General features: G+C 43.4%; 1 protein-coding gene across 2 annotated transcripts; it reads left to right on the plus strand.

Annotated features, from left to right (window-relative positions):
* The first annotated feature begins 6,561 nt into the window (after positions 1-6,561).
* LOC135612494 (nucleobase-ascorbate transporter 11-like) lies at positions 6,562-14,385 on the plus strand. Of its 2 annotated transcripts, XM_065108865.1 has the most exons (10): positions 6,563-7,540; positions 7,921-8,018; positions 8,101-8,271; positions 10,003-10,103; positions 11,426-11,561; positions 11,754-11,804; positions 11,918-12,205; positions 12,726-12,960; positions 13,081-13,361; positions 13,716-14,385. In XM_065108865.1, exons 1-10 carry the CDS (start codon positions 6,832-6,834, stop codon positions 13,935-13,937), a joined length of 2,292 nt encoding a protein of 763 aa, XP_064964937.1. In that variant the 5' UTR covers positions 6,563-6,831; the 3' UTR covers positions 13,938-14,385. The 2 variants fall into 2 exon arrangements, with proteins under 2 accessions (XP_064964938.1, XP_064964937.1); XM_065108866.1 differs by lacking the exon at positions 11,754-11,804 and having other exon boundaries at positions 6,562-7,540.
* Positions 14,386-23,987: the final 9,602 nt, after the last annotated feature.

A 23,987-nucleotide genomic window follows, 5' to 3' on the forward strand; every position in this document is an offset into this window, starting at 1 on the left:
GTAACCTATTGGGCTATACTTGAAGACATGAAACCATCTTAAAGGCCTCTATAGGGGAATCACCATTCTACCTCACATAGAAACAAAAGTTGTACTCCCAATCGAGCTAATCTTGTTGATCTTTTGAACCTAACATTTTTTCAAGGGGGGTATGAAGGTTAGACTCAGGACTAACATAGACTTGATCAATGAACTTAGAGCCCAAGTCCATCTCAAAAACTTAACCTACAAACGATCTATGGCTAAAACCTTCAACACAAGGGTTCGCCCTCGTCGGTTGAAGGAAGGAGACTTAGGCCAAAGTTAGAAACCTAACCCATGCCAAAGGCAAATTGGTATTAACTTATGAAGGGTTATATCAAATTTCAAAAGTTGGTTGGTCAAACATCCCTAGAGCATGGCACATCTCACATCATAAGAAATATTAACCTTAAATTTATATATTCATTTGTGATTACAATGAAATTTATAAAGATACTTAATTCGAAAAAAAGAAGTTTTTCATTTATAAAAGTCATTACACCATCCTCTAGAAATCTTATATGTCAAAATAAGCATCCTACATGAAAAAAAAAATAAAAGTAAAGAAAAGGTTGATGAGCCGACCCCCTTTAAAATGTTTACAATATTATCCTCGGGGGGTGGGTTGACAATTGAAGGATCGACCAACTGCTCAAGAGTCGTGGCAGTTAGGGCTTCTTTGGGCAGCCCAAGTTCCTCAACTATTGGGGTGTTGGCAGCCTTTGAGTTTGCTCATCCATCTCAAGTAGGATCCCCTCCATCGAAGCTGACTTCAATTGCACCTCCCTCCACGTAAAAGTTGTCTCGCTCCGGTCATTAATACCATAAAAGCTAACCATGATAACCTTGTTATTGTTGTGGTGCGAGTCGATAGGGTCTTCAGGGAGCTCGATGTTGGGATAGTCATGCTTGGATTAAGAAATTATAAGGTTATAACTAAAGGCAAAGGAATTATGTCCCAACCTCTGTGGTCTCATTTTGAAGCCCTTGAAAGTCTTCTACTTTGCCACCCTACGAGCCTCCAGCTCCACTTAATGTTTGTCAACTTTCTCCAGAGTTTGAGCGATAAACTCCTTGTCACATTAGAGGTTATTGACTTCTATCTTTAAGGCTAAGTTCTCCTACCTATGGTTCCTGACCTTTGCTTTAGCATCCAACTTTCAGTGATACTCCTGGGTAGCTTTCACCTTTGCCTCCTCCATCCCATCGTGTCATCTCTCCCCCATTAGAGCTCAGAGTTAGGTTGACTCATCCTCCACCCAAGGCTTCTTGATGACCATGCCATCTTGCTCCTCAAGAAGTTTAACTTCAAGTCGCCAGTGTGATCAAGGATGGAGGTCATGAGTTGTTGATGTTGTATACAATAAGCTCGAGTTAGACAAAGTCTGAACCAATAAATAGATTAGAAGAAGGTAGATATTTACCATGACCAACTCCTTATGCTCTTCTAAGAGGAGGTCCTCAATGGGCCTCAAATAAAGGCCCTTGACCAGGGTGAGTGAAACAAGTACTAGTTCCAAGAGGTGGTCTCCCTTGAAACCTCTCATGGCCAACTAGCATGTGTCACATGCCAATTTGAGGTGTAGATGCATCCATCATCCTCTAATGATCAACCCATTACCAACACTGATAGTAATTCCATTAGATCAGTAGAAACTCTAACACAAATATTGATGATAGGCTATCAAGAGTAGTCAAAGGTCTTGTTCTTGAGTCAAAGGGAACTGCTTGTTACTGTAGTTGCTACTTCCTCCCTTCACATAGTTCCTCTTATTGGGGCTCTTCTTAGTGGGTTTCGTGCGATGACCCCCAAAGCGAGGGGAGTCAAATCTTCATGAGCCCCTAGATCATCGGGTTTCCTGCTTATGCCTTTATCAGCTTAGGAGAGGTGGAGGTCGCCTTTGCCCAACATAAGTGTCTAATGCCCTCCTCCCTTTAGCAACTAGTCAATGGGTTCTCAATCGACCTCTTCTTCTCTATGAGCCTTTGATAACTCACATCCTCGTGATATCGCCGACTTGGTGTATCCACCGCATCGACAAATAATAAATTTTAAGATAATTTATTGGAGATCCATGTCCATAAAAGGAAGACTAAAGGTCAACATTATAAAAAAAAAAGTCATCCTGGCAGAGTTATCAATGGCTTACCCTAAGGAGGAAGGTTGAATCCCATTGTAAAAGGCCACTACTCACTCATTTGAAGGATAGTAGTAGACTCGAATGGGGCTAGAGCAATTCTTCTAAATAGCTTTTTTTCCTACCTATGTAATCTTAAAGCCACATTGGAAAATTTACGGGTGGACCAATTTAAATCAATTGGTTATTCGTTCCTCAAAAGAACAAAAAAGTACCTTTTCTTCCAACCCTTGAAGGAAGTTAAAGCCCCATGACCCTAACATTTGGGTTGGGTAGAGAGAAAGTATGCCAACCCTTTGAAGCATAAGCTATAGCAAGCAAACAAAAGGGTTAGCATCGAGGTAATATGAATCCTTCCACATTCCCCAACAAACGTTATAAGAAAGAGCTATGAATTCGATGCCATCTAGATAGGAGAGAACTTCTAGAAGCTAAAAACCTCTATAAAAAATGGGTGAATTGGGAAGTAAAGTCTCGCCTCTAGCATGTCCGAGGACATGCAAAACATATGACACAACTCATAAGGTCGATCACCTGACTGAGTAGGTATCAGCTCGAACTCAACCGATATATGATAGGCTTCTAAGAGAATCTCTAAGTCGGAAGCCTCTAAAACTGAGTCAAGTTGAGGGATTACCAAAAGTGGTAGTCACATTGCAAGATGAATTCAACTTTGAAGGGACAACCTCTATTGCCACAATTGGCTCACATCAAGGACACGGATGGGATTAGTGTTTTATATGAGTCCAAGGAATTAGAGTTAGAGGAGGATAAAGATGACATTTCAAACCTATATTTATTGAGATTTTTAGCATCGACTTTGATATCCATGGAGAACAAACTTATAAGTAGATTTGAAGAACAAGTGTTGCTGTAGGTTATTATTTATAGGGGCAAAGCCTAATACTTCCACTACTCAACAATCCGCTCACCTTTCGAGCACCTCAAAAAGAGGGTGGGACATGGCACTATCTAAACGTCTATGGTTACATGGCATAATCCGAGTGACATGAGGGTTATTTGGATCATCATTACTATCTCGTCGAATCTACCATGAGCCACGTAACCACTACTAAAAGGTGTAAGATTTAGTCACATCAACAAAATTATAAGTAGTTACGGTGCATGATCGGTTGTCAAATCATGGTAAGATCATTTGGATTCTCCCACCAACTAAGAAATGACTATCATATTGTGCACCACCACTCTTGATCATGTTGGTCCATCATGCACCATTATGCTTGGTCATGTTAACCTATCATGCACCACCACACCCAATGTTAGCCCATCGTGTGCCACCGTGCCACTGTGCTTGACCATGTCAGCCTATCATGTGTCATTATGCCTAGCAGTATCGATCTATCGCACACTCATTGTAATGTCGAAAACGGATGCCAATAGAATAGTATTTTTTTTGACCAAATTTCACTACACATGACTCGAGAAGTAGGGTCATGTGTTATGGTAAAAATGATGTGGCTAATACGTTAGTCTCACATAGTGATGTGTCAACCATATCCCAACATATTGCCTCCACTTGATTGACAAATCAACATTGAGTCTCATTTCTAAAACTTCGTATTAAGGGCATAATAGTCATCAAAGTCTCATAGATGTAATCCACATGGTTGATCCATAAGTGACGCATGGCCGACATGTTGGTGACACTCAACTGACACATAAGCGATGCCTAGCCGACACATAGGTCACCTATCATCGATCTTATCCAATGAATAATAGTTAGACAATAATCACGATTGATCATGTACCTACTATTACACGAGTAGCGTAATCGATAGGAATAATAATTCAACACAAGTGGAAAGCAATTATAGCATAGTCTTCCACTTTATTATTACATAAGTTATATAATATATATATATATATATATATGTATATATATGTATATATATGTATATATATGTATATATATGTATATATATACATATATATACATATATATATACATATATATACATATATATACATATATATACATATATATATATATATATATACATATAAAAGTATCTTAATGACACCTATAAATATGATCTTGTGAATGATTAGCACAGATTTTGGATTTGTCTATCTTATTTAATTCTTTGTGAAGTGACATTAGGTCATTCTCTCTTGATCTACTTATTGGACCCGAAAGTTAAGTTGAATCCGATTCATTTAGCATAAGTTAGAGTTAAAATTTGTTTTTGTGGATAAAACATGCCTATAGTATACCGAGGAACTCCTTTGGACGTTGCTATTTTATTTTAGTTTATCCCTTAATTAATTGGAAATTGAAGTAATCTGTGAATTCACTGCTTCAAAAAAAAGTGCACTGCCTTCTCTTGTTTATGAAGGTCCAAATTTTATTTTGACCATGATGTTGAATGGTGACGACACGCAGGCAACCAGGACTGTGGAGAGTTGGAGGAAGATCACATCCTGAAGAGGAAGCAGAAAATGATGTATGAACTAAATTTATGAAAGGACCCCCCGAAACCAAAAAAAATCATCTCAAGGATGCACTGTTGCCTAGCTTACTATACCATGGCGATTTTAATTTAACGTTAATTAGAGGAGTGAAAATATAATTAAGGACGGCTATGACAAAGGATTAGAATATTTTACATTTTTTTTTGTGAATTTTATTTTCCTTTTACTCGTGACGTTTAGGGGTTAAACCACCCACTTCAAAGGAAAAGAGAAAATAGGAAGGTCAAGAAAAAGAAGAAAGAGCTGTAGGCAATTTTTTTTTTTTTTTTTTTTTTTTTTTTTCTGGAAAAAGCCTCACATTTGAGATCAAAACCTCCTATCCATTTTGTTTGAGAGCCCTTTCTTAACAAGTTATTTCACTACCAGAAAAGAAAGCTGATTTTTTCTAACCCTATTATGTTAGATCAGTTTTTCAATCAAATCTGTCCGATATTAAACCAAACCGACTACATTATTTTGGTTCAATAATAAAAATATTATTATATTATTTATAGAAGATGTTAACTAATTTATTCCTAGGTTTGAATTTTACTTTTGGTTAATTATCCTTTGTAATTCTTGCATAGTAAATAAATACAAATAATACTCCAAGATTTTGTGAAATACATAAACCTAAATATAAGGATGAGTAAAACAAAAAAGTTAAATTCACTAAAACTCTCAAATAAACCATCCTAAGAAACCTCAAAATCCATAATAGAATTGATAATTAAGGTTAATAAGAACTTAAATTAATTGAGACTTAAGTATGAATCTTATTTTAATAAATAAAAATATGATAATCAATTTGTTCTTGCACCGACTTGACCAGAGAACCAGTATCACTCAATTGGGTTTTCTTTTTAGATAACAAGAGTATCGAATTATCGATAAATTTTTTTCTATATAGTTTTGGCATAGAAAGTATTCTTTTAAAAAAAAATTAACAATACTTTTTTTTTTCATAATGCATAAAATTTTCTAACCAGCTGGCCTTTTTTTTTCATTTCCTATCGACTGGTCCATCGAATAATCAATTTAATTATAATATTTTTATATAATATACTTTCAGTAATATTATAAAAAATATAATAACGTAATATAAAAATGCTATAACTATTCACCTTATGAAACTTAATGTAAAAACAACATCAGAACTAATTAACTCTATGGATTGTTCACCGTATGAATCAATCCATAAGAAATAGGTATTCACAGAGGCAAAAAAAGGGATGCTGTTAGAGAATTTTGAAAATAAACTTATTTTCGGTAATAAAAGGAATTTTATCATTTTATAAATGGATGGCCTGCCAACATATTAAGTGGAAATAAAAGGACGACCGATACGAGACTTTTGCGGCTAAAGTGGTCCAAAAGCTTTTTAGCAAAAAATGAAAAAAATTAAATAAATGTTTTAATGTTTTTAAAAATTATTTACATTGACAGGTACACGACAGTGTCACAGTGCCCATAACGGTCCTTCTTTCGAACCGCATCGATCACAACAAACCTGGCGTTCACCACTGATGATTTAATATATAAATATAAATATATATATATATATAATATGAAAATAAAATAAAAAGAACGAATAAAAGAATAAAGTTTCTGGAGCCACAGATTAATGACCGACGGATGGGAATCCCGAACAGTAACTCACTCCTCTGTCTCGCTCGAGCCACCAAACAGGGAATCAGAATTCGAATTCCTTCCCTAGCCCCTCTCCTGCTGAAAACGGACGCCTGGACCAGAAAGAAAATGACTGCGTTTTCGAGAACGGTGCCGGCACTAAGATAGGCGATCCAAGCCCTTGCTTTTCTCACCGGCTTCGAACGTCTCTTACCGGAACAAGCCAACTCGCTCCCTCACTCTCTTCCAAAACAGATAAATTAACGCCCCCCACCCACCTCTTCACACGCAGCTCTGCTCTTCGCTCACCAAAGCAGCGACACGGCCGAACGAACGAGAGAGAGAGAGAGAGAGAGAGAGAGAGAGGGAAGAAAAGATCGAAGGAAATAATTTCTTGGAAAGAGACACCTCACCGCCGCCTCCTCACTGCTATCCCACTCACGAATAAAGCAGCCTCTCCTCTTCGCTTCCTTCCCTTCTACTCCTCGCCTCTTCTTCCATAATTGTTGTCTCCCACCCTCTTCAAATTGGAGTTGGCAGATCCCGGATTCCTCCTCCTCCACGTCCGACCATGGATCCTTCTGGATCGAGCTCGGAAGGTCCCGGGGGGAAGCCGCCGGCGCGGCCGCAGAAGCCCGGCCCTTGGCCGCCCCGGATCGAGCCCTTCTTTGCCAACAAGGACCACAACCCTTGGGAGCTCATGTCCTGGGCCAGGCGCACCGGCTTCAACCCCAACCACTCCGGCGAGACCGCCAGCGTCGTCAGCGACAGGGACGCCGCCGACGAGCAGAACTCCGCCCGAGGTCTGGATTTGGAGAGGGGGATCCGCCGCCGAGGGGACGGAGTGCCGAGGAAGCCCGAGATCGAGCCAGTGGCAGGCCGCGGGAGGACCAATAGGGGGGTCGAGATCGGCCCGATGGTGCCGGGTCCGGGAGCTGGGCCGGCAGCGAGGAGCGAGAAGGAGAAGAGGAAAGTTGGGGTCGAGCCACCGGCGGTGGGGTTGAAGGATGAGAGGAGAGAGGCTGGAGAGGAGACTCCGTTAAGAATTAAGAGTGACGGACCGGAGGGTAACGGACACGGGAACGGGGCTGCTGCAATTTCTCTCGTTAAAGCTGATGAGGATTCGAGGAAGGAGGCGGGGAAAGATGAGAGGGAAGTGGGGAAAGATGAGAGGGAAGTGGAAATCGACTTCTTTTCGGATGGGCAAGATCCTGAGGATCTTTCTGGGTACAAGCCACCGTCGGGGTTTCGAGCCGGTGTGACCGAAAACCCTGGTCTTGGTAAGTGCGCTTTCCCTGTTGTTTTTCCCTGCCTTTTCTTCAGCTCTACTGTGTCCCTTCCGACGGAGATAAACAACTTCAAAATCTGCTGGAAAGGGAATCGGAACGACATGATTTGCAGCATTGTGTTATATAACATTCAATCGTCCTCGCGCATTTATTTCACAAGTACAAAAGCCAACATTGTTTACTTGCCACTTAATTATCTTGATGTTTTGGTTGCATGCTGATAAGTCTGAATTGCTATATAATCCATGGTTTTCATAACTTACTTTGTGGTTCTTTTCCTGTTTTATGAGGAAAAGGAGAAATATGTGCTTGTTTCCAAATCTCCAATGCTCTTGAATTTGTTAATTTCTTACTCTGTATACTTATTGCAGTGCCTCTAATTTTTTATGGCATACAACATTACTTATCATTGGCTGGTTCACTTGTGTTCATCCCTTTGATCATGGTGCCAACCATGGGTGGTACTGATGTAAGAAAATTTTCTTCAGTGGTTTCCACATTTGAGCATAATTCTAAAGTTTGTAGTAAGACTGGAAAGTTAATTCTGGCAGGAGGAGACTGCTACTGTGATTTCCACCATGCTATTAGTTTCTGGTATCACGACAATAATGCATTCCTACTTTGGCAGCAGGCTTCCGTTGGTCCAAGGAAGCTCCTTTGTTTATCTGGCTCCTGCTTTGGTAATCATTAATTCTGAAGAGTTCCGCAATCTTAGTGAAAATGTAAGTTTCTATTTCTGTTAATTATTCTTCTTTGTGCTCAGCTTCTCCTATCTCGTGGTAAATATTATTAACATTTTCCTTACCTATGAGTCTGATTCCGTAGTTGATTTCTTTCTTCATATCAATTGCTTAGACATGGACTTCATGCAAAACTTGCAGATTTGACTGATAGATACCATTGCAAAAAGAAAATATAACTTAAACTGATTGTCATTGATCCAAAGACCTTTCTCAAAGTGTAGCAAAGTTATCATATGAACCTACGATCATCAAGCTAAAATGCAGATCTAGTAATATCTATTAGTAGACATGTTGTTAATTGAATAAACATCTTGTGTCTAATGTTATTTTTCAGCATGAGTGTGATATTATCTTGAAAAATATGGTTTTGATACTACAAAATGACAACCAAGTAATTTTCATGATCATCTATTACCTCACTAACCTCTACCACTGTGGAGTTTTTTTTCCTGTAGCAGAAATGTTTTAGCTATTGCTAGACACATAGGACTTATGTGTATGAATTTTGTCTTAAACATAGATGGAGAATGATTATGTTACCATCAGAACACTTATATGGATGACCACTCCATCAATTCAAACTCAACAGAACAAGGGCACTTAAAAAATGAAGAACTTCAATTTCATTTTAGTAGCATTCTTACAGGAAATTTGCCTTGTGGAATATCTAACAACATGCATAGATGATTAACATTTCACTTGGCCTATTGCATCTCACTTCAATCTTGCAACTCCTGTTTAGACTTACTCATGAGACTTATAATGATTAGCCTGAACTTCTCTTGATAGTCATAACTATGAGATCCATTTTATGATCTTGCATGGGGTCAACTCTTGCAATCAGTAGAATTTAATGTCATTTTTGCCCACTTCATAACTATGAGACCCATTTCTTCATGTACTTCTTTTTTTAGGAGAACAATAGTGCCTGAATAGAAGTTTGAGCCAGTTTGGTGTTTGTTTCCTCTTGGTTAAGTAATTGAAGTTATTCATCTAGATTTGTTTCTTCCCAATACTCGAAATTTAATGAGAATTCAAACAATCCTATGAGTTGAGGGGTGCACAAGATTATTGATGCTGCAACCAAAGCTAGCATGGAAGCATTAAAGAGACAGCAGAGATGCTTAAGGAAAAACATTACCTGTAGCACGTTACTCGAGAAAGTTTCTATGTAACTGACACCTGTATCTTGCAAGAGTCCAACAAAGAGATAAAAATGATGTAGATGTGGTGGTGGTTCAGTTTTACAATCATACACCTAGTGGTTCACCTTGCAGTTCCTGTTTTATAGGGACTCCTAAATAAGACATATACTAGACGTAACATTACTGGAACAGGAGACTCATGTAAAACTAACACGAACTTTTAATAATTTATTTTTGTTCTAATTAATCTGCTATCAAATGAAGTGATTAATAACCTGATTAATGAGCAGTGATTTTATCAATGATTTTAGCTATCTTTATCCATTAGCAACAAGGCTTGCTGAGTCTTGTTGTTATTTGCTAAGTAAAGCATACTGTCTTTTTTTAGTTTTTCTACCCCCATGGATACTGTGGTTTACTAATACTTATTTATCTTTTGTACAAACTGGAAACTAAGTGGTACAACGGACTTGATTTGGATTTTGAGTTGAATCCTCTTATTTTTCATTCATGGCACCTCCATTGTGTTGTTTGATTAAGCATTCACTGTTTTGATCAAATGCAGAAGTTTAAGCACATAATGAGAGAACTACAAGGGGCTATACTTGTTGGTTCAGTTTTTCAAGCAGTTTTGGGATACAGTGGCCTGATGTCACTTCTTCTGAGGTAATCTGTATGAGCTATCTGCAATAACTTCTATATTTTCATTATTAAAAAGAAAAATCCATAAAACTTGTTATTTTTAGCAACAGCTATGAAACACATAAAGAATATTTGATAGAGTGGTTGAGTACCTAAGAAAGCTTTGTTAGTAATAATAGAAAGAGATCCACTGGCCCTTAGGTTGACTGGTAATGATACCGTCAATTACCCACAACCGGAATTCAATGGTGGACAAGATCCTTGTAGCCCACCTCAACTGGTTTCAACTAGTTCAGACTTTACAACTTAAGAAACACAGGAAGGGCCTAAAAGCAAGTAATATCTAGTAATCCATGTCTGTATATCTGGCTATTATTTGCTTTCCAAAGAAAATTTCTTATTGCTTCCTAAATAGTGAAGCAAATAGTGCCCATCTCTTGCAATCTGGAAGCAGGAGTGTGATAGGATCATTGCTGGCAAGAGTCTTGGAAAATAACAAAGTAGTTAGGTGAAGTGCCTAATTAGTTTGGCAATTTGTTCTATGAACAAAGATAGTTAACTAGAAGAATAAAAGACAAAACAGATTGATTAATTAGCTTTAGCTCTATATGACCCAATATCTGTAACACATTTTTTCACCGAATAAATGAACAGACTCTATTTGTGCTACTCGCAGCTGGGAAAATTTTTCACTCCAGGGTGTTACTGTAAACACTGTTGTAGTTCCTTCACTTCGTTCACTGATATATTTTACTGTAATGTTGCCTTTAATCGAAGATTGAGATTGACCTAAAATATATTCAAAATGCTGTAAGCAACAAAATAAAATTTAGGTGTTGGGCAAGAAAGCACAAAGTGAAGTGTAGCTCATTATCATGATATTTTGTATTTCTTGAATCGTAAGAATCATGATTTTTGGCCAAGCTTCTATACTCTATGGAACATGACCAGGTTTATGATTAGATGATTTTGAGTTCATTATTGAAGAAATAGTCCTCTTATGAACTACATTGTGTTTCTAATATGATAGAAACCAATCGACATGTGGCATACTTTTGTTTACTGGAAAATGTTTTTTACACGTGTCCTAGGCAACCCATCTCAGAACAAGTAGTGGTCAGATTTCCTTAGGATGATAGAATGCATGCAAAATGCCTGAGAGAGACAGTAATCAACCAAAAAAGGATATGTTTAAGGCAGAAACTGGAGAGAAGCTAATGCATTGGTCATTTCCTTGATTGGGAAATATTTTGAAGGCCCTCATATGCTTCCCTTACTTTTAATTATTCATAGAATTGTTCCATTTGGCAAAAATTATACCTTGCCAACTTTATTTTGGTCTACAGGTTAATAAATCCAGTGGTAGTTGCTCCAACAGTGGCTGTAGTAGGGTTGGCCTTCTTCAGCTATGGTTTTCCTCAAGCTGGGAGTTGCGTGGAAATAAGCATTCCCTTAATTTTATTGGTTCTAATTTTCACTTTGGTAAGGAATTTGCAAGCAGTATCTCGGGATTTTGTTTTGCAAGCATTGAGCTTTGCCTCCCAATGTGTCTATTTTGCTGCTTAAATGTGCAAGAAATCTTATTAGTCAATCTTCTTTCTTTACTCCTTTAAGTAGACATGTTTGCTTCTAGAGAATGATCATAATTGTTTTGTCATTCTTGCCTAATTGCAGTATCTCAGAAGAATATCCTTATTTGGGAATCGTATATTCTTAATTTATGCGGTATAAATCTCTTCATGATGTATTTTATACTTCTTCTTTTTTTCTCTAATTTGTTGTTATATATAACTTTTGCAAACATAATAACACAGAGTTGTTGCTTCTTTTATTGTTAGGTTCCGCTCAGCGTTGCCATTGTGTGGGCATATGCATTCTTTCTGACAGCAGGTGGGGCTTATAACTATAAGGGTTGCAGCTCAAATATACCAAGTTCAAACATCTTATCAGATAGGTGTAGAAGACATGAAATTACTATGAAGCGTTGTCGAACTGATGTTTCTAATGCCTGGAGGGCTGCTGCTTGGGTCAGGGTTCCTTATCCATTCCAGTGGGGCTTTCCCACCTTCCATTTCAGAACATCACTTATCATGGTCATAGTATCACTGGTTGCATCAGTTGACTCGGTGAGTGGCTTTTCTGTATGGTTAATTGAACTGGGAGAACTTAAATGTTATTGAAGGAATTAAGCACACTCAAGCACTGACTACATGGCAGTTGTATGATTATAACAAATTGATTACGACTAACTAATTCCTTTTCTATTTAGAAAATCTTAAGCGTCTTTTCAATATAAATTTGTGCATGTGTTCCCATTCATTTTTTTGTGGCAACTCACTATAGTAGTCAAGATATTGCTCTCTGTATATCCGTGCATCATCAAGCCTTTGCACCATGAAAAGGCTTTTATGTGGCTTCATGCTATTAATTTCTGAAAAATTTAGAGTGCCTTGCACTTTCAGTAGGTACTTCTGGCTTATCTTTTGTCATCTAAACGCTAGATTATCCTCTTCCCCGTTGTGAAAGCTGAGGTTTAACTTTGTGGTTTGTTTGACTTGACTATTTATGATGTGTTTGTAAGAGGAAAAATGATCCAGAAAAAGGCTTCTTCTGCTTTGTAACATTTCTTTAAATCAACTCATCCAGGTCGGGACATACCATGCTACATCCTTGCTAGTGAACTTGAGTCCTCCAACACCTGGAGTTGTTAGCAGGGGAATAGGCTTGGAAGGGTTTGCAAGTATATTGGCTGGACTCTGGGGTACTGGAACTGGATCGACAACAATAACCGAGAATATACATACCATTGACGTCACTAGGGTAGCAAGCAGAAAGGCCCTGGAGTTTGGAGCATCATTACTAATTCTCTTCTCATTTGTAGGTAAGCTACTTCCTGCTATAAAGTAATCTTGATGTGCAAATGAAATTACTCTCATTTTCTTTTCCATCCTATGCACTTATTATTTCTTGCCAATATTCTCATATTTCACTTTCTTTTCAGGAAAGATTGGTGCTCTCCTTGCTTCCATTCCACTTGCGCTGGCTGCTTCTGTTCTTTGCTTCACATGGGCATTAATAGTGGCACTCGGTCTTTCTACTTTACAGTATACTCAAACTGCAAGTTCAAGGAATATAATTATTGTTGGATTTACTTTATTCATCTCTTTTTCAATTCCTGCATATTTTCAACAGTATGAACCCAATTCCAGCCTCATTCTACCAAGCTATCTTGTGCCTTATGGGGCAGCTTCAAATGGACCAGTCCATACTAGCAGTGAAGGGGTAAGGCTTTGGCATGCTTACCTGTAATTTGCCTTTTTTTTGTGGCCTACCAAAGACTCTCTGCAGAGATTATTACATGAATGGATGACAACATTACATTAGTTGCCAACTCAATTCTCTAGAATCTGCTAACCTGTAAGTAAATATGTTGTTTGTATGCTAACCTGTAAGTAAATACGTCTCTAAAAGTCCAGTACTTTTCTGTTTGGTCAGTTATTTATAAAGCACCAACGAGATGGCATGAAATATAAGAAAGATTAAAGGGATTATTATGCTAATTTATAACTAGATACTCCACCTTTTTAATTTTTTTTCTTTCAGTTCTATTTCTAACTTATTTCCTAATGTTTGCAGTTCAATTTTGCACTGAATGGTCTTTTATCACTTAACATGGTGGTGGCATTCCTTGTGGCATTTATACTCGACAACACGGTTCCTGGTAGCAGACAGGAAAGAGGGGTATATATATGGTCAGATAGTAAGAGACTAGACACTGATTCATCTTCTCTTGAACCCTATTCTTTGCCTGCAAAAGTTAGACGCTACTTCTGGTGGGCTAAATGGGTTGGTTTGTGATCTGACACCCGTGAAGTCTCATCAACCTACCAAGCTCAGCCCAGCCATGTCAACCCCTCTTGTGACATATTCTTGCTGTTTGATCATCATAGAATATGCTGGAATCATTATATAAATTTTAGTTATTCCTATACCCAGTCACAAGTAAGCTGAGGGTGGACTTGGGAGTCTTGTTTTGTTCACTCTCCTTTGATACTACCTCATTTGAGGATCTGCCGGGTCTGAGCTAGAATAACAAGGTGCTCCAAATTCAGTTGCCAATAGGAGAATGCAGCTATTGTTCTATCAGTTATTTATAAGGTGGCTGCTATTTTGCCCACCAATGATTTGTTGTGTATGTTACCTTATAGATTTAGACATCCACTATTGAGGGGGATGAGAAAAGAAAAGATACCAGGATGTAAAAGTTTTCAGAATGATGATTGAGATGTGTTTTTGCACACTAACATGACAGTTGTGTTCATTTATCTTCCAGAAAAAAAAAAGCCAGGTTGCTTCTTGCTGTTAAATAAACATATATGGGGGGAGACAGGAAATGGTGCATTAAATGTAATATAAAGAATGACATATTGCAAAGCTTCACTGTATTTTCTTTTCTAAAAAACATAAATTTATTTCTTTTAAGGTTCTATAACAATAAATCTCTTGCTTGTTAAAAATAAAGGAGTATAGGCCTAAAGGTCAATAGAACTTAAAACTTGTTGATTCTAGTAAAATTTGCTAACCAGTTAGCACACTCTCTCTCTCTCTCTCTCTCTCTCTCTCTCTCTCTCTCTCTCTATATATATATATATATATATATATATATATATATATACTCGATATAATATTCAATGAAATATTATAAAATATGCATGACATCTCTTGTTATATTGAGTAATTCTAAGGATGGATCCACCTTTGTAATAACGATGCAAATGATTATTTCTTAATCTATCTGATGATAAGTTTAATCACTCCAAAGCGATTTGGATACATTCCATGATTGTCACCATCTCACTCAATCTTCATCCGAATAAAAAAAATCCTCCTGCAGCCAAACAAATATCATTATTAGTGATACGGTATATGTTAAGCCTAGCCACATCACCACCAATGCCCCATCACGCCATAGCCAGGTTAGCAGGAGAACTCTCCCACGTGCTAGTCAAGACTCATACCAAGGCATTCCTTGGTACGTCCCATCCCGGAAAGCTCGGGACGGCGCCGTATGGTGCCGCCCCCCCCCTCTCCCCGAGGATCGATCGCCACGCAAAACCCGCGTACAGCCAACCCTTGTATAGTAGTATAAGAACCCCTGGCCAGCATCTGGCCAGGGGGAGCTGAAAAATAGGAACCAAACGCTAACTTACTTGTCGAGGGGCCACAGTCGGTAACCACCTGACGGGGGCCTTCTGTGTAGGAAAGCAGTTACGCTTGAGGCGAGATCATCCCAATCGAGAGAGGTGTTTTTCCTCTTGACGCACCAACTAGCATCCCGACGGAGAGACGTCAATCAATATTCCAGTGCCGACGCCCCGTCCTAAGGGCATGACCGACCTCGACAGATAGCTCAACCGATCGAAGACTCCCAACATCGGCCCGTAGACCAGGCCGTGCTGACTCATCAGCCACGATGCATTAGTTCCTCAACATTTTTGACGCTAGAAGGAGGGCCATGTTGTAGGAGCATCCCACAGGAGCTCTTCCCAAGGGAGAACTACCAACCGGTCACCCCCTTACCGAACTCAGAGATCAGCCACCCCCCATCCTTAGAGACGGAGGAATCCCAGCCCCGACGCCAGATCACTACTGGCGCCTGTTTAACGATCCAGGGTTTTCTCCCCCTGGACACACCATGGGACCCTCGGTCATTTCGCTTGAGGCGTTCCTCGGCCTGACCAAGCAGGTATAGGGCTTGGCAGGAATGATGCAGACGATCATCTCGCTCATACCACAGATCGTGCAACTCGCAACTCCCCCAACCGACCCGACATAGCAAAGGCCAAGCGAGGAGCAACTTGGGACGGCAGAAACCCGAGAACAAACAGCAAACCTGAGAGGACTACCTGAGCAGAGCACGCCCGCACCCTACCGGATTGCTCCGCCCCACCCCGAGCCAAACACCATATCGTCCGACTTGGCAGACAACTCATTCAGGATCCAGTTGTCCTGGGTCAACCGACGCTTGGATGAGTTCCAGCGTGAATTCCAGAAGTTACAGGGCAATATAGGCGAAGGCAGCTCGGATGGATCCCCCTTTACTCAGGAGATACAAGACAAGCCTGTGCCACTCAACTTCAGGCTATTGACATTGGAAACGTACGATGGCGACTCCGACCCCACAGAGCATGTCATCGTATTTCAGGCTCAGATGGCCCTCTATGGCACCTCCGATGCCCTAGGCATTCCCGACCACCTTCCGAGGACTGGCACTAGCATGGTTCAGCCGACTGCACCTGTACTCGATCTCATCCTTTGAATAGCTTGCAAGGGAATTGGAGCAAAACTTCCTAGACAGTGTGCAGCCCAAGCCTTCCATTGCCACCCTACTCGCGTTATCTCAACACGAGGGCGAACTGCTCTCCCAATTCGTGGCATGCTTTGTCGCTGAAATCCGGGGATTCCTGGATGCTCACCCTTCTTTAATCATGCAGGCGTTCCCGATGGGCTTGAGGCCCTCGAGGTTCTTTTGGTTGCTCATTGAGAAGTTGCCCGCGACCATCCCCGAGATTCTCCAGCATGCCAACTAGTACATCGCCGTTGAAGCCCTAATGGCAGGAAGGCGTGAGGACAACAAGAGGCTGAGGGTGGAGCAAGCTTGAGGAGCGGCTTCGACGCCCTCATCGCAACCTCGCAAGAGGCCCGATTTGCCCGAGCTGTTACTCCCGAGGCCCCCACCTCTGCCTCCGAATACGTTCCGTACCGAAATCTTTCTCCAGATCAAGGAGACTACGGCCATGACATGGAAGACTGCCACAACCTCCAAAACCAAATTGAGGAGCTAATCCGAAGAGGTCATCTCGAGCGCTATCTCAAGGAACCCCGAGAAGCAACACCGTGCCCCCGGGGACTTGTCGAGAGGTAGATCAACATCATTACTGGGGGATCGACAGCCGGCAGCAACAACTAGATGGCGAGAAAGGCCTACGCTTGAAGCACGGTGGAAAAATGCCCCTAACCCAAGCTCGAGCCCGAAATCACTTTCGGAGCCGAGGAGGTCGAGCGCTCCCATCATAACGACGCTTTTGTGATCTCCATCTGGATCGCTAATGCTCGGGTCAAAAAGGTAATGGTCGACATGTTATACCTCGATGCCTTCAAGAAGCTCGGCTTGACCAAGGAGGACCTCACTACCATGAACTCGGCACTCGCTGGATTTACTGGAGATTCCATCTCCTCGCTCGGGACCACCACACTCCACGTCACCATCGGAGAAGAGCCGAGAACCAAGACGATGATGACCACCTTCATGGTAGTCGATCTGCCCTCAGCCTATAATGTCATCCTTGGCTGCCCAACGCTCAACAAACTGAAAGTGGTAGTTTCCACGTACCACTGGGCCATCAAATTTTCGACTTCGACGGGGGTTGGGGAGTCTTGAAGCAATCCGGGAGAATCAAGGCGGTGCTACCTTACAACACTTACACTCCCAAAGAAGTCACACCCCTGTCAAGTCCCAGATCCCCGTGAAGGAGCCATGGCTTCGATGCATCTGAGTCCCCCGAGCAACTCACCGAGGTACCCTTGAAAAGGAACCAGCCTGATTTGACCATAAAAATTGGAATGACACTCCCCGAAGCAAATCAGCACTAGCTCATTGATTTCTTGAGGGAAAATGCTAATGTGTTTGCATGGTCCCCCAAGGAGATGCCCGGGATCGACCTAGGGGTGACCCAACACTAGCTCAACATTGACCCCGAGGCTAGGCTGGTGAAGCAAAGGCCAAGGAAGTTCACTCCCGACCGGCAAAAGGTGATCGGCGATGAGGTCGACCACCTTAAAGAGGCAGGATTTATTACAGAGGTGAAAAACCCTCGGTGGCTGTTGAATATAGTCCTCGTTAAGAAACCCAATGGAAGCTAGAGGATATGCGTTGATTACATCGATCTCAACCGGGCATACCCCAAAGACTGTTATCCACTCCCAAGGATAGACCAACTGGTCAACGCCACCGTAGGCTATGAACTCCTTACATTTATGGATGCATTCTCGAGCTACAACCAAATCCGGATGGCACCACAAGATCAAGAGAACAATGCCTTCATCACCGACGGAGGAGTGTATTGCTACAAAGTAATGCCTTTCAGCCTAAAAAATGCTAAGGTGACCTACCAAAGAATGGTCGACAAGCTATTCAAACAACAGCTCGGGAGGAACATGGAAGTGTATGTGGACTGCATGATCATGAAGAGCAAGGCTGTAAGCACACACTTGGCCGACCTGGCGGAGACATTCCAAATGCTCAAGTAGTTCAACATGCTCTTGAATCCCGTGAAGTGCGTCTTCGGGGTTAGCTCGGGAAAATTTCTCGGTTTCGTAATCCACCAGAGAGGGATAGATTCCAACCTAGAAAAGGTTCGAGCCATAACCAAGATGCATCCCCCTTCACTCGATCAAGGAGGTGCAGTGCCTCGTTGTGAAGTTGGCGGCACTCAGTAGGTTCGTGTCGCGATCAAGCGACAAGTGCCTCCCCTTCTTCTGGGCTCTACAGCAGGCCGACAGCTTCACATGGACCCCGGAATATGAGGAAGCCTTTGAAAAGTTAAATGCATGCCTCACTCGCTTGCCCCGACTCGCCTCGCCCGAGCCGGGCGAGACCCTCGGTCTTTACTTGGCGGCCTCGGCGTAGGCAGTCAGCTCGGTGTTAACTCAAGAAATGCCACCAACACAACAATATGTCTATTATGTCAACCACGTTCTCGTCGGGCCCGAGGTGTAGTATTCCCCGATCGAGAAGCTGAACCTCGCATTGATAAAGACGACCTGAAAGCTACGACTATATTTCCAAGCTCACACGATCAAAGTGATAACCGACCAACCGTTGTGGAAAATCCTCTCTAAATTCGATGCGTCGGGTCGAATGCTGCGATGGTTGGTCGAGCTCGATGAATTCGACATTCAATACTCCCCCAGAACGGCCATCAAAGCCTAGGTACTGGCTAACTTCATCTCCGAGCTGACTCCTGAAGATCATGTTATTGGACAAGGGCACAACGAGAACATATGGACCCTGCATATAGATAGCTCGGCCACTACCGACGTGGCCGAGGTTAGACTTATCCTCAAAAGCCCATCCAGAGAAACTTACAAGAGATCGCTTTGATTACAATTCCGGGCCACCAACAATGAGGCCGAGTATGAGGCGCTACTCCATAGCTTGCGCCTCACCCTGGAGATGCATGTGGGCAACCTCGAGGTCTTTAGCAACTCCCAACTAGTGATGGGACATGTCAATGAGAGCTATGAAGCTCAAGACCTGACTATGGCATTATACCTGATAGAAGTGAAACGGCTCGCCCATCGCTTCAACCGCCTCTCGATCACGAGTACCTCGAGTGCAGAACACGTAGGCCGATGCGTTGGCCAGATCGACCTCCGCTCGTAGCCTGGTGGCAACCCCAGTAACTGAATCCGTAATGACACCAACAATACCAACCCACAGCGTCACCGAAATAGAGGTCTCGCCGATCTGGATGGAAGAAATCCTCCGCTTCAAGGAGGACGGGATGCAGCCCGACGACTTGATGGTCACAAGATGACTGAGGTGAACCCAAGCCAGGTACTGCATGGTTGGTGGAAAGTTGTACCGAAGGGATTTCTCTCAACCTCTCTTGCGTTATCTCACGCCATCAAAAGCTGAAACGGTCCTCGTCGAACTCCACGGGGGAATTTGTGGTGAACACATCGGAGGATGAACCTTGGCCTTCAAGACCCTCAGACAGGGGTACTATTAGTCGACCATGCACTAGGACGCCATATCATATTTGTAGCGGTGCCAACAGTGTCAAAGGCACGCCAGGCTGCAACATCAGCTAGTGGTGCCTCGTACCCCGGTGGATACGGCCTGGCCCTTCGCCTAATGAGGACTTGACCTCCTCGGGCCTTTTCCTCCAGCTTTGAGACAATGACGCTTCCTTATAGTCAGAGTCGACTACTTCATGAAGTGGGTTGAAGCCGAACCCTTAGCCTCCATCACCGAGAAACAAGTTCAAGGCTTCACATGGAAGAACATTATTACCTAGTTCGGAATCCCGAGGGCTATCATCACAGACAACGGAGCTCAATTCAACAATACTAAATTCAAGGCCTATTGCCAGTCATATGGGATATAATCGAGGTTCAACTCGGTCGCGCACCCCTAGACCAACGACTATGCCGAAGTAATGAATCGAGCGATCCTGGAGGGCCTCAAAAAGAGGGTCTCGGGTGCACGCGGAGCCTGGGTGGACGAGCTCCCTAGCATCCTATGGTCAATGCGAACAACTCACAAAACTGCCTCGGGGGAATCTCCGTTCAGCCTGGCGTTCGGGACCGAAGCAATCCTCCCACCTGAAATGGCGTTCCCGACCTTGTGCACCACTATCTACGAGTAAGACAACTCCGAGGAGGCCCTACGAGCAAACCTAGATCTCCTTGAAGAAAGAAGAGCCGAGGTACACTTGCGAACCTTGGCATACAAAAAGGCTATGGCTCGGATGTACAATTGCAAAGTTCGCCCACGACCGATCAAGGTTAGAGACCTCGTCCTTCGAAAAGCTGAGGTAAGCAACCCGACCCTAGCGAGGGGTTAACTCATGCTAAACTGAGAAGACCCCTATCGGGTCTATGACATGGTCCGAGAAGGGACCTACCGCCTTGAGACTATGGAGAGAAACCCTCTGCCAAGGATATGGAATGCGACAAATTTAAAGAGATTCTATCTATAAAGACAAAAGGTCAAGGTGCCGAAAAGATATGTTTCATTGATCAAAAGAAGCATACACATCCGCGATCTGGTAAGACAAGAAGTCAAGATGCCGAAATGACAATTTTTCATTGATGAAAAGAAATACACATTGTGGTCGGGTAATACAATCTCAAATTTTGACCCGACTAAAGCGAAAAAGAAAAAGTACAACTCTTAGTTTGGAGGAGTCTCAGGCCCGTCATCGAAAGGGACGCTCGTCGGCATGTCGACGCTTTGATCCTCTGGCTGGTCGACAAATGGGTCGAACTCTAGTTCTAGGTCCGGGTACCTCACTCAAAAGCGAGCATAAGCCACCCGGTACCCGAACTCATACATCACCCGCCCCAACCTAACTAGGCTGCGCTCAAACCCGGGGGACGACTTGTATTCGACGATCACCTCGTTGATCTTCTCAGGCAGGACCAAGTGCTCCTCCTTCAGAATCTCCTCAGCGGTCTAGGCAGAAGATTTGATGGATTCAACGTCTTGAGAAAGGGTCAGCAGCTCATCATTGAGCATCCGAACACACGCTCGACTTTCGTCTAACTCGGCCTTCAGACGAGTCACCTCCTCGCCTAGAGTCGAGGCATGTTGTTCGGCCATAGCGATGGCCTCCAGGCTCATTCCGACCTTCAGCTCCAAGACCTCCATGCACAAAGCGGAGTTGGAGTCCGAGACGCACTCAATCACCCTTTCGGCATCATGAATGCGATCAATCAGCGCCATGGTGTAATGCTGGCCCTGCACGAAGTTCGAAGTTATAATCCACGTACTGAAGGAAGGACCGAACAAGGGAAAAGTAGCACTACTTACCCAGACAAATGACTTAGCTGCTTGGTCCATCAGTAGCTCCGAGGAGGAGCAATAGTGCTCCTTTGCCAGCACCGGGTGGAGCGCCTCCCGAATAGGTGTAGGGGGTTCCTGGCTCTCCAGCAGGGAGGTCGGTCATGCTCAGGGCCTGGAACTGCTCGCCTTCGGCTTGAGAATGGATGCAGCATACGTCCCGCATCGACTTTGGGTGCATCGATGACCTCCTCAAGGGGTCACTTCAGGACGATCTCGCCACCCCATTTCCTCTCGCGCTCCCTGAGCCCTCGCCTTGGGGAGCAGCCCCGGACGACTCTAGGATGGCACTCCCGTGAGTAGCCGAGCTCGCGTACATCTTCTGGGTCCTGATTTTTGCCCTCTTCTGCAGGAGACCTGCCTTTGAAGACCCCAGCATCCCCCTTGGCATGCCCCTCTATGAGGCACTCCCGGCACCAGAAGACTCGCCACCTCGAGACGATGGCACGACGACCTTGGCATGAGGCATCCTCTTCATTGACTGGAGGTTCACCATCTCTCCAAGCAAAAGCCCGGTCGGTCAGCTAGCTTGGGATGAACGAATGATCCATAACATGCGAATGACCATAACCCCAGTGGCTAGGCTCAGTCCCACCTCGACCAGCCACTCCTCGGTCATCTCTCTAATTGCCCGAGAAGAGGATAAAATGCCCCTTAATCGATTCACGTCCGTTGTTTCTCCGACAGAAAGAAATGAGGGGACATTATCGATGGTTTGGGAAGTCCATCTAGTACTGAAACCCCACCCCCGACTACAATTGATGAAGAAGAAACAACTCTTCCAACCCTTGTTGTTGGAAGGAGCGTCGCTGATCTTAAAGCCGCTACGGGTGGTTAGGTAATACTCGCCTCGCCCCTTACACAAACGGAAGCAGGCTAGGAAGAGGGTCCTGGTCGGCTTGATCCCTACTCCCCGAAACTCCTCGAGAAAAGCCACCAGATAGTGCCAAGAGTTTGGCGCCATCTGGGACGACGATATTCCCCACTTACGGAGGCACTCCTCGATAACGATATGCAACGGGAACCAAAATCCCACCTCGAGGGCACCCACGATCAGCCCAAATCTGTCGGGAAATTGATCGTATGGTCATTGATCCAGCCGAGGGGCGTGAACACCATAGCACTTCGAGATGCAATAGTGATCCCGAAGTGCCCCCAAAAGTTCCTCGATCACCACTGAGTCTACATCATGCTACGACTGAGGTTTTCAAGCCTGGCAAAACTCCCTACAGCCTCCGAAGGCGCGCCACCTGAAGATAAACTGACAACCTCAACCCCTGGGCCCCTAGAATAAGAAGACGAAGAAGAAAAAGAAGAAGAAGAAGAAGAAGAAGAAGAAGAAGAGGAAGACGAGGAAGAAGAAGATGAAGAGGAAGACAAAGACATCCTGACCTCAAGGTTGGAAGGAAGGAGCCGAGGCGTAGGACAAAGGACTAAGAAAGTGATGGCAACTATTCTGGAAGAAGCTTATAAAGAGCAGGCTAATTCACCGTGAGGCGACATTTGGGCTTCCCGAGGAGAGAGATGGTCGCAGTATTTAAAATCCATCATAACTCCCTAGATCCCCCAGATTCTCTAGCCCTGGAGCTCACGCCAAAAGAAGCTCGTGACGAAAGATCTCCCACCAAAAGACCGCACGTGACAAGGACTCTCCCGCCGAAAGCAGCTCGTGACGAGAGATCTCCCGCCGGAAGCAGCGCGTGATAGGAAATTTCCTGCCAGGCCCTATGCTGCTCCACTCAGCATGCCATGTGGCACTGTGGCACCCGTGCAAACCCTGGCACGCCACCCAATGATGCCCAGCCTTCATCCAAGTCATGCCAGATCGGTCCCCCGACTTGCGGCTCGTCAATCCTCAAAATTGAGCTCGAGAACAATCACTCGGCCAATAGATCTCTGCCCAAGTCATGCTAGATCGGCTCCCAAATTGCGACTCGTCGGCCCTAAACCTGAGCCCGAGAATAGTCACTCAGCCAACAGGTCCAGTCTTCATCCGAGTCATGCCAAATCGGTCCCCCGACTTGCGACTCGTTAATCCTCAAACCTTAGCCCAAGAACAGTCACTCAGTTAATAGGTCCAGTCTTTGCCTGAGTCGCGCCAAATCTGCTCCCGACTTGTGACTCGCCGGCCCTAAACCTGAGCCCGAGAATAGTCACTAGGCCAACAAGACTAGTCTCTGCCCGAGTTGCACCAGATCAACTCCCGACTTACGACTCGCCAACCCTAAATCTGAGCCCGAGAATAGTTACTTGGCTAACAGGTCCAGTCTTTGCCCGAG

The sequence above is a fragment of the Musa acuminata genome, chromosome BXJ2-5, assembly GCF_036884655.1.
Source record: "Musa acuminata AAA Group cultivar baxijiao chromosome BXJ2-5, Cavendish_Baxijiao_AAA, whole genome shotgun sequence".
Classification (NCBI taxonomy): Eukaryota; Viridiplantae; Streptophyta; class Magnoliopsida; order Zingiberales; family Musaceae; genus Musa; species Musa acuminata.

Excerpts from the sequence above, each read along its gene's own strand:
- LOC135612494 (XM_065108865.1), top strand. The coding sequence starts at position 6,832 with ATGGATCCTTCTGGATCGAGCTCGGAAGGTCCCGGGGGGAAGCCGCCG. Across the intron at positions 11,562-11,753 it reads TGGTTCTAATTTTCACTTTG|TATCTCAGAAGAATATCCTT; the intron begins GTAAGGAATTTG and ends GCCTAATTGCAG. Across the intron at positions 11,805-11,917 it reads GTATATTCTTAATTTATGCG|GTTCCGCTCAGCGTTGCCAT; the intron begins GTATAAATCTCT and ends TTTTATTGTTAG.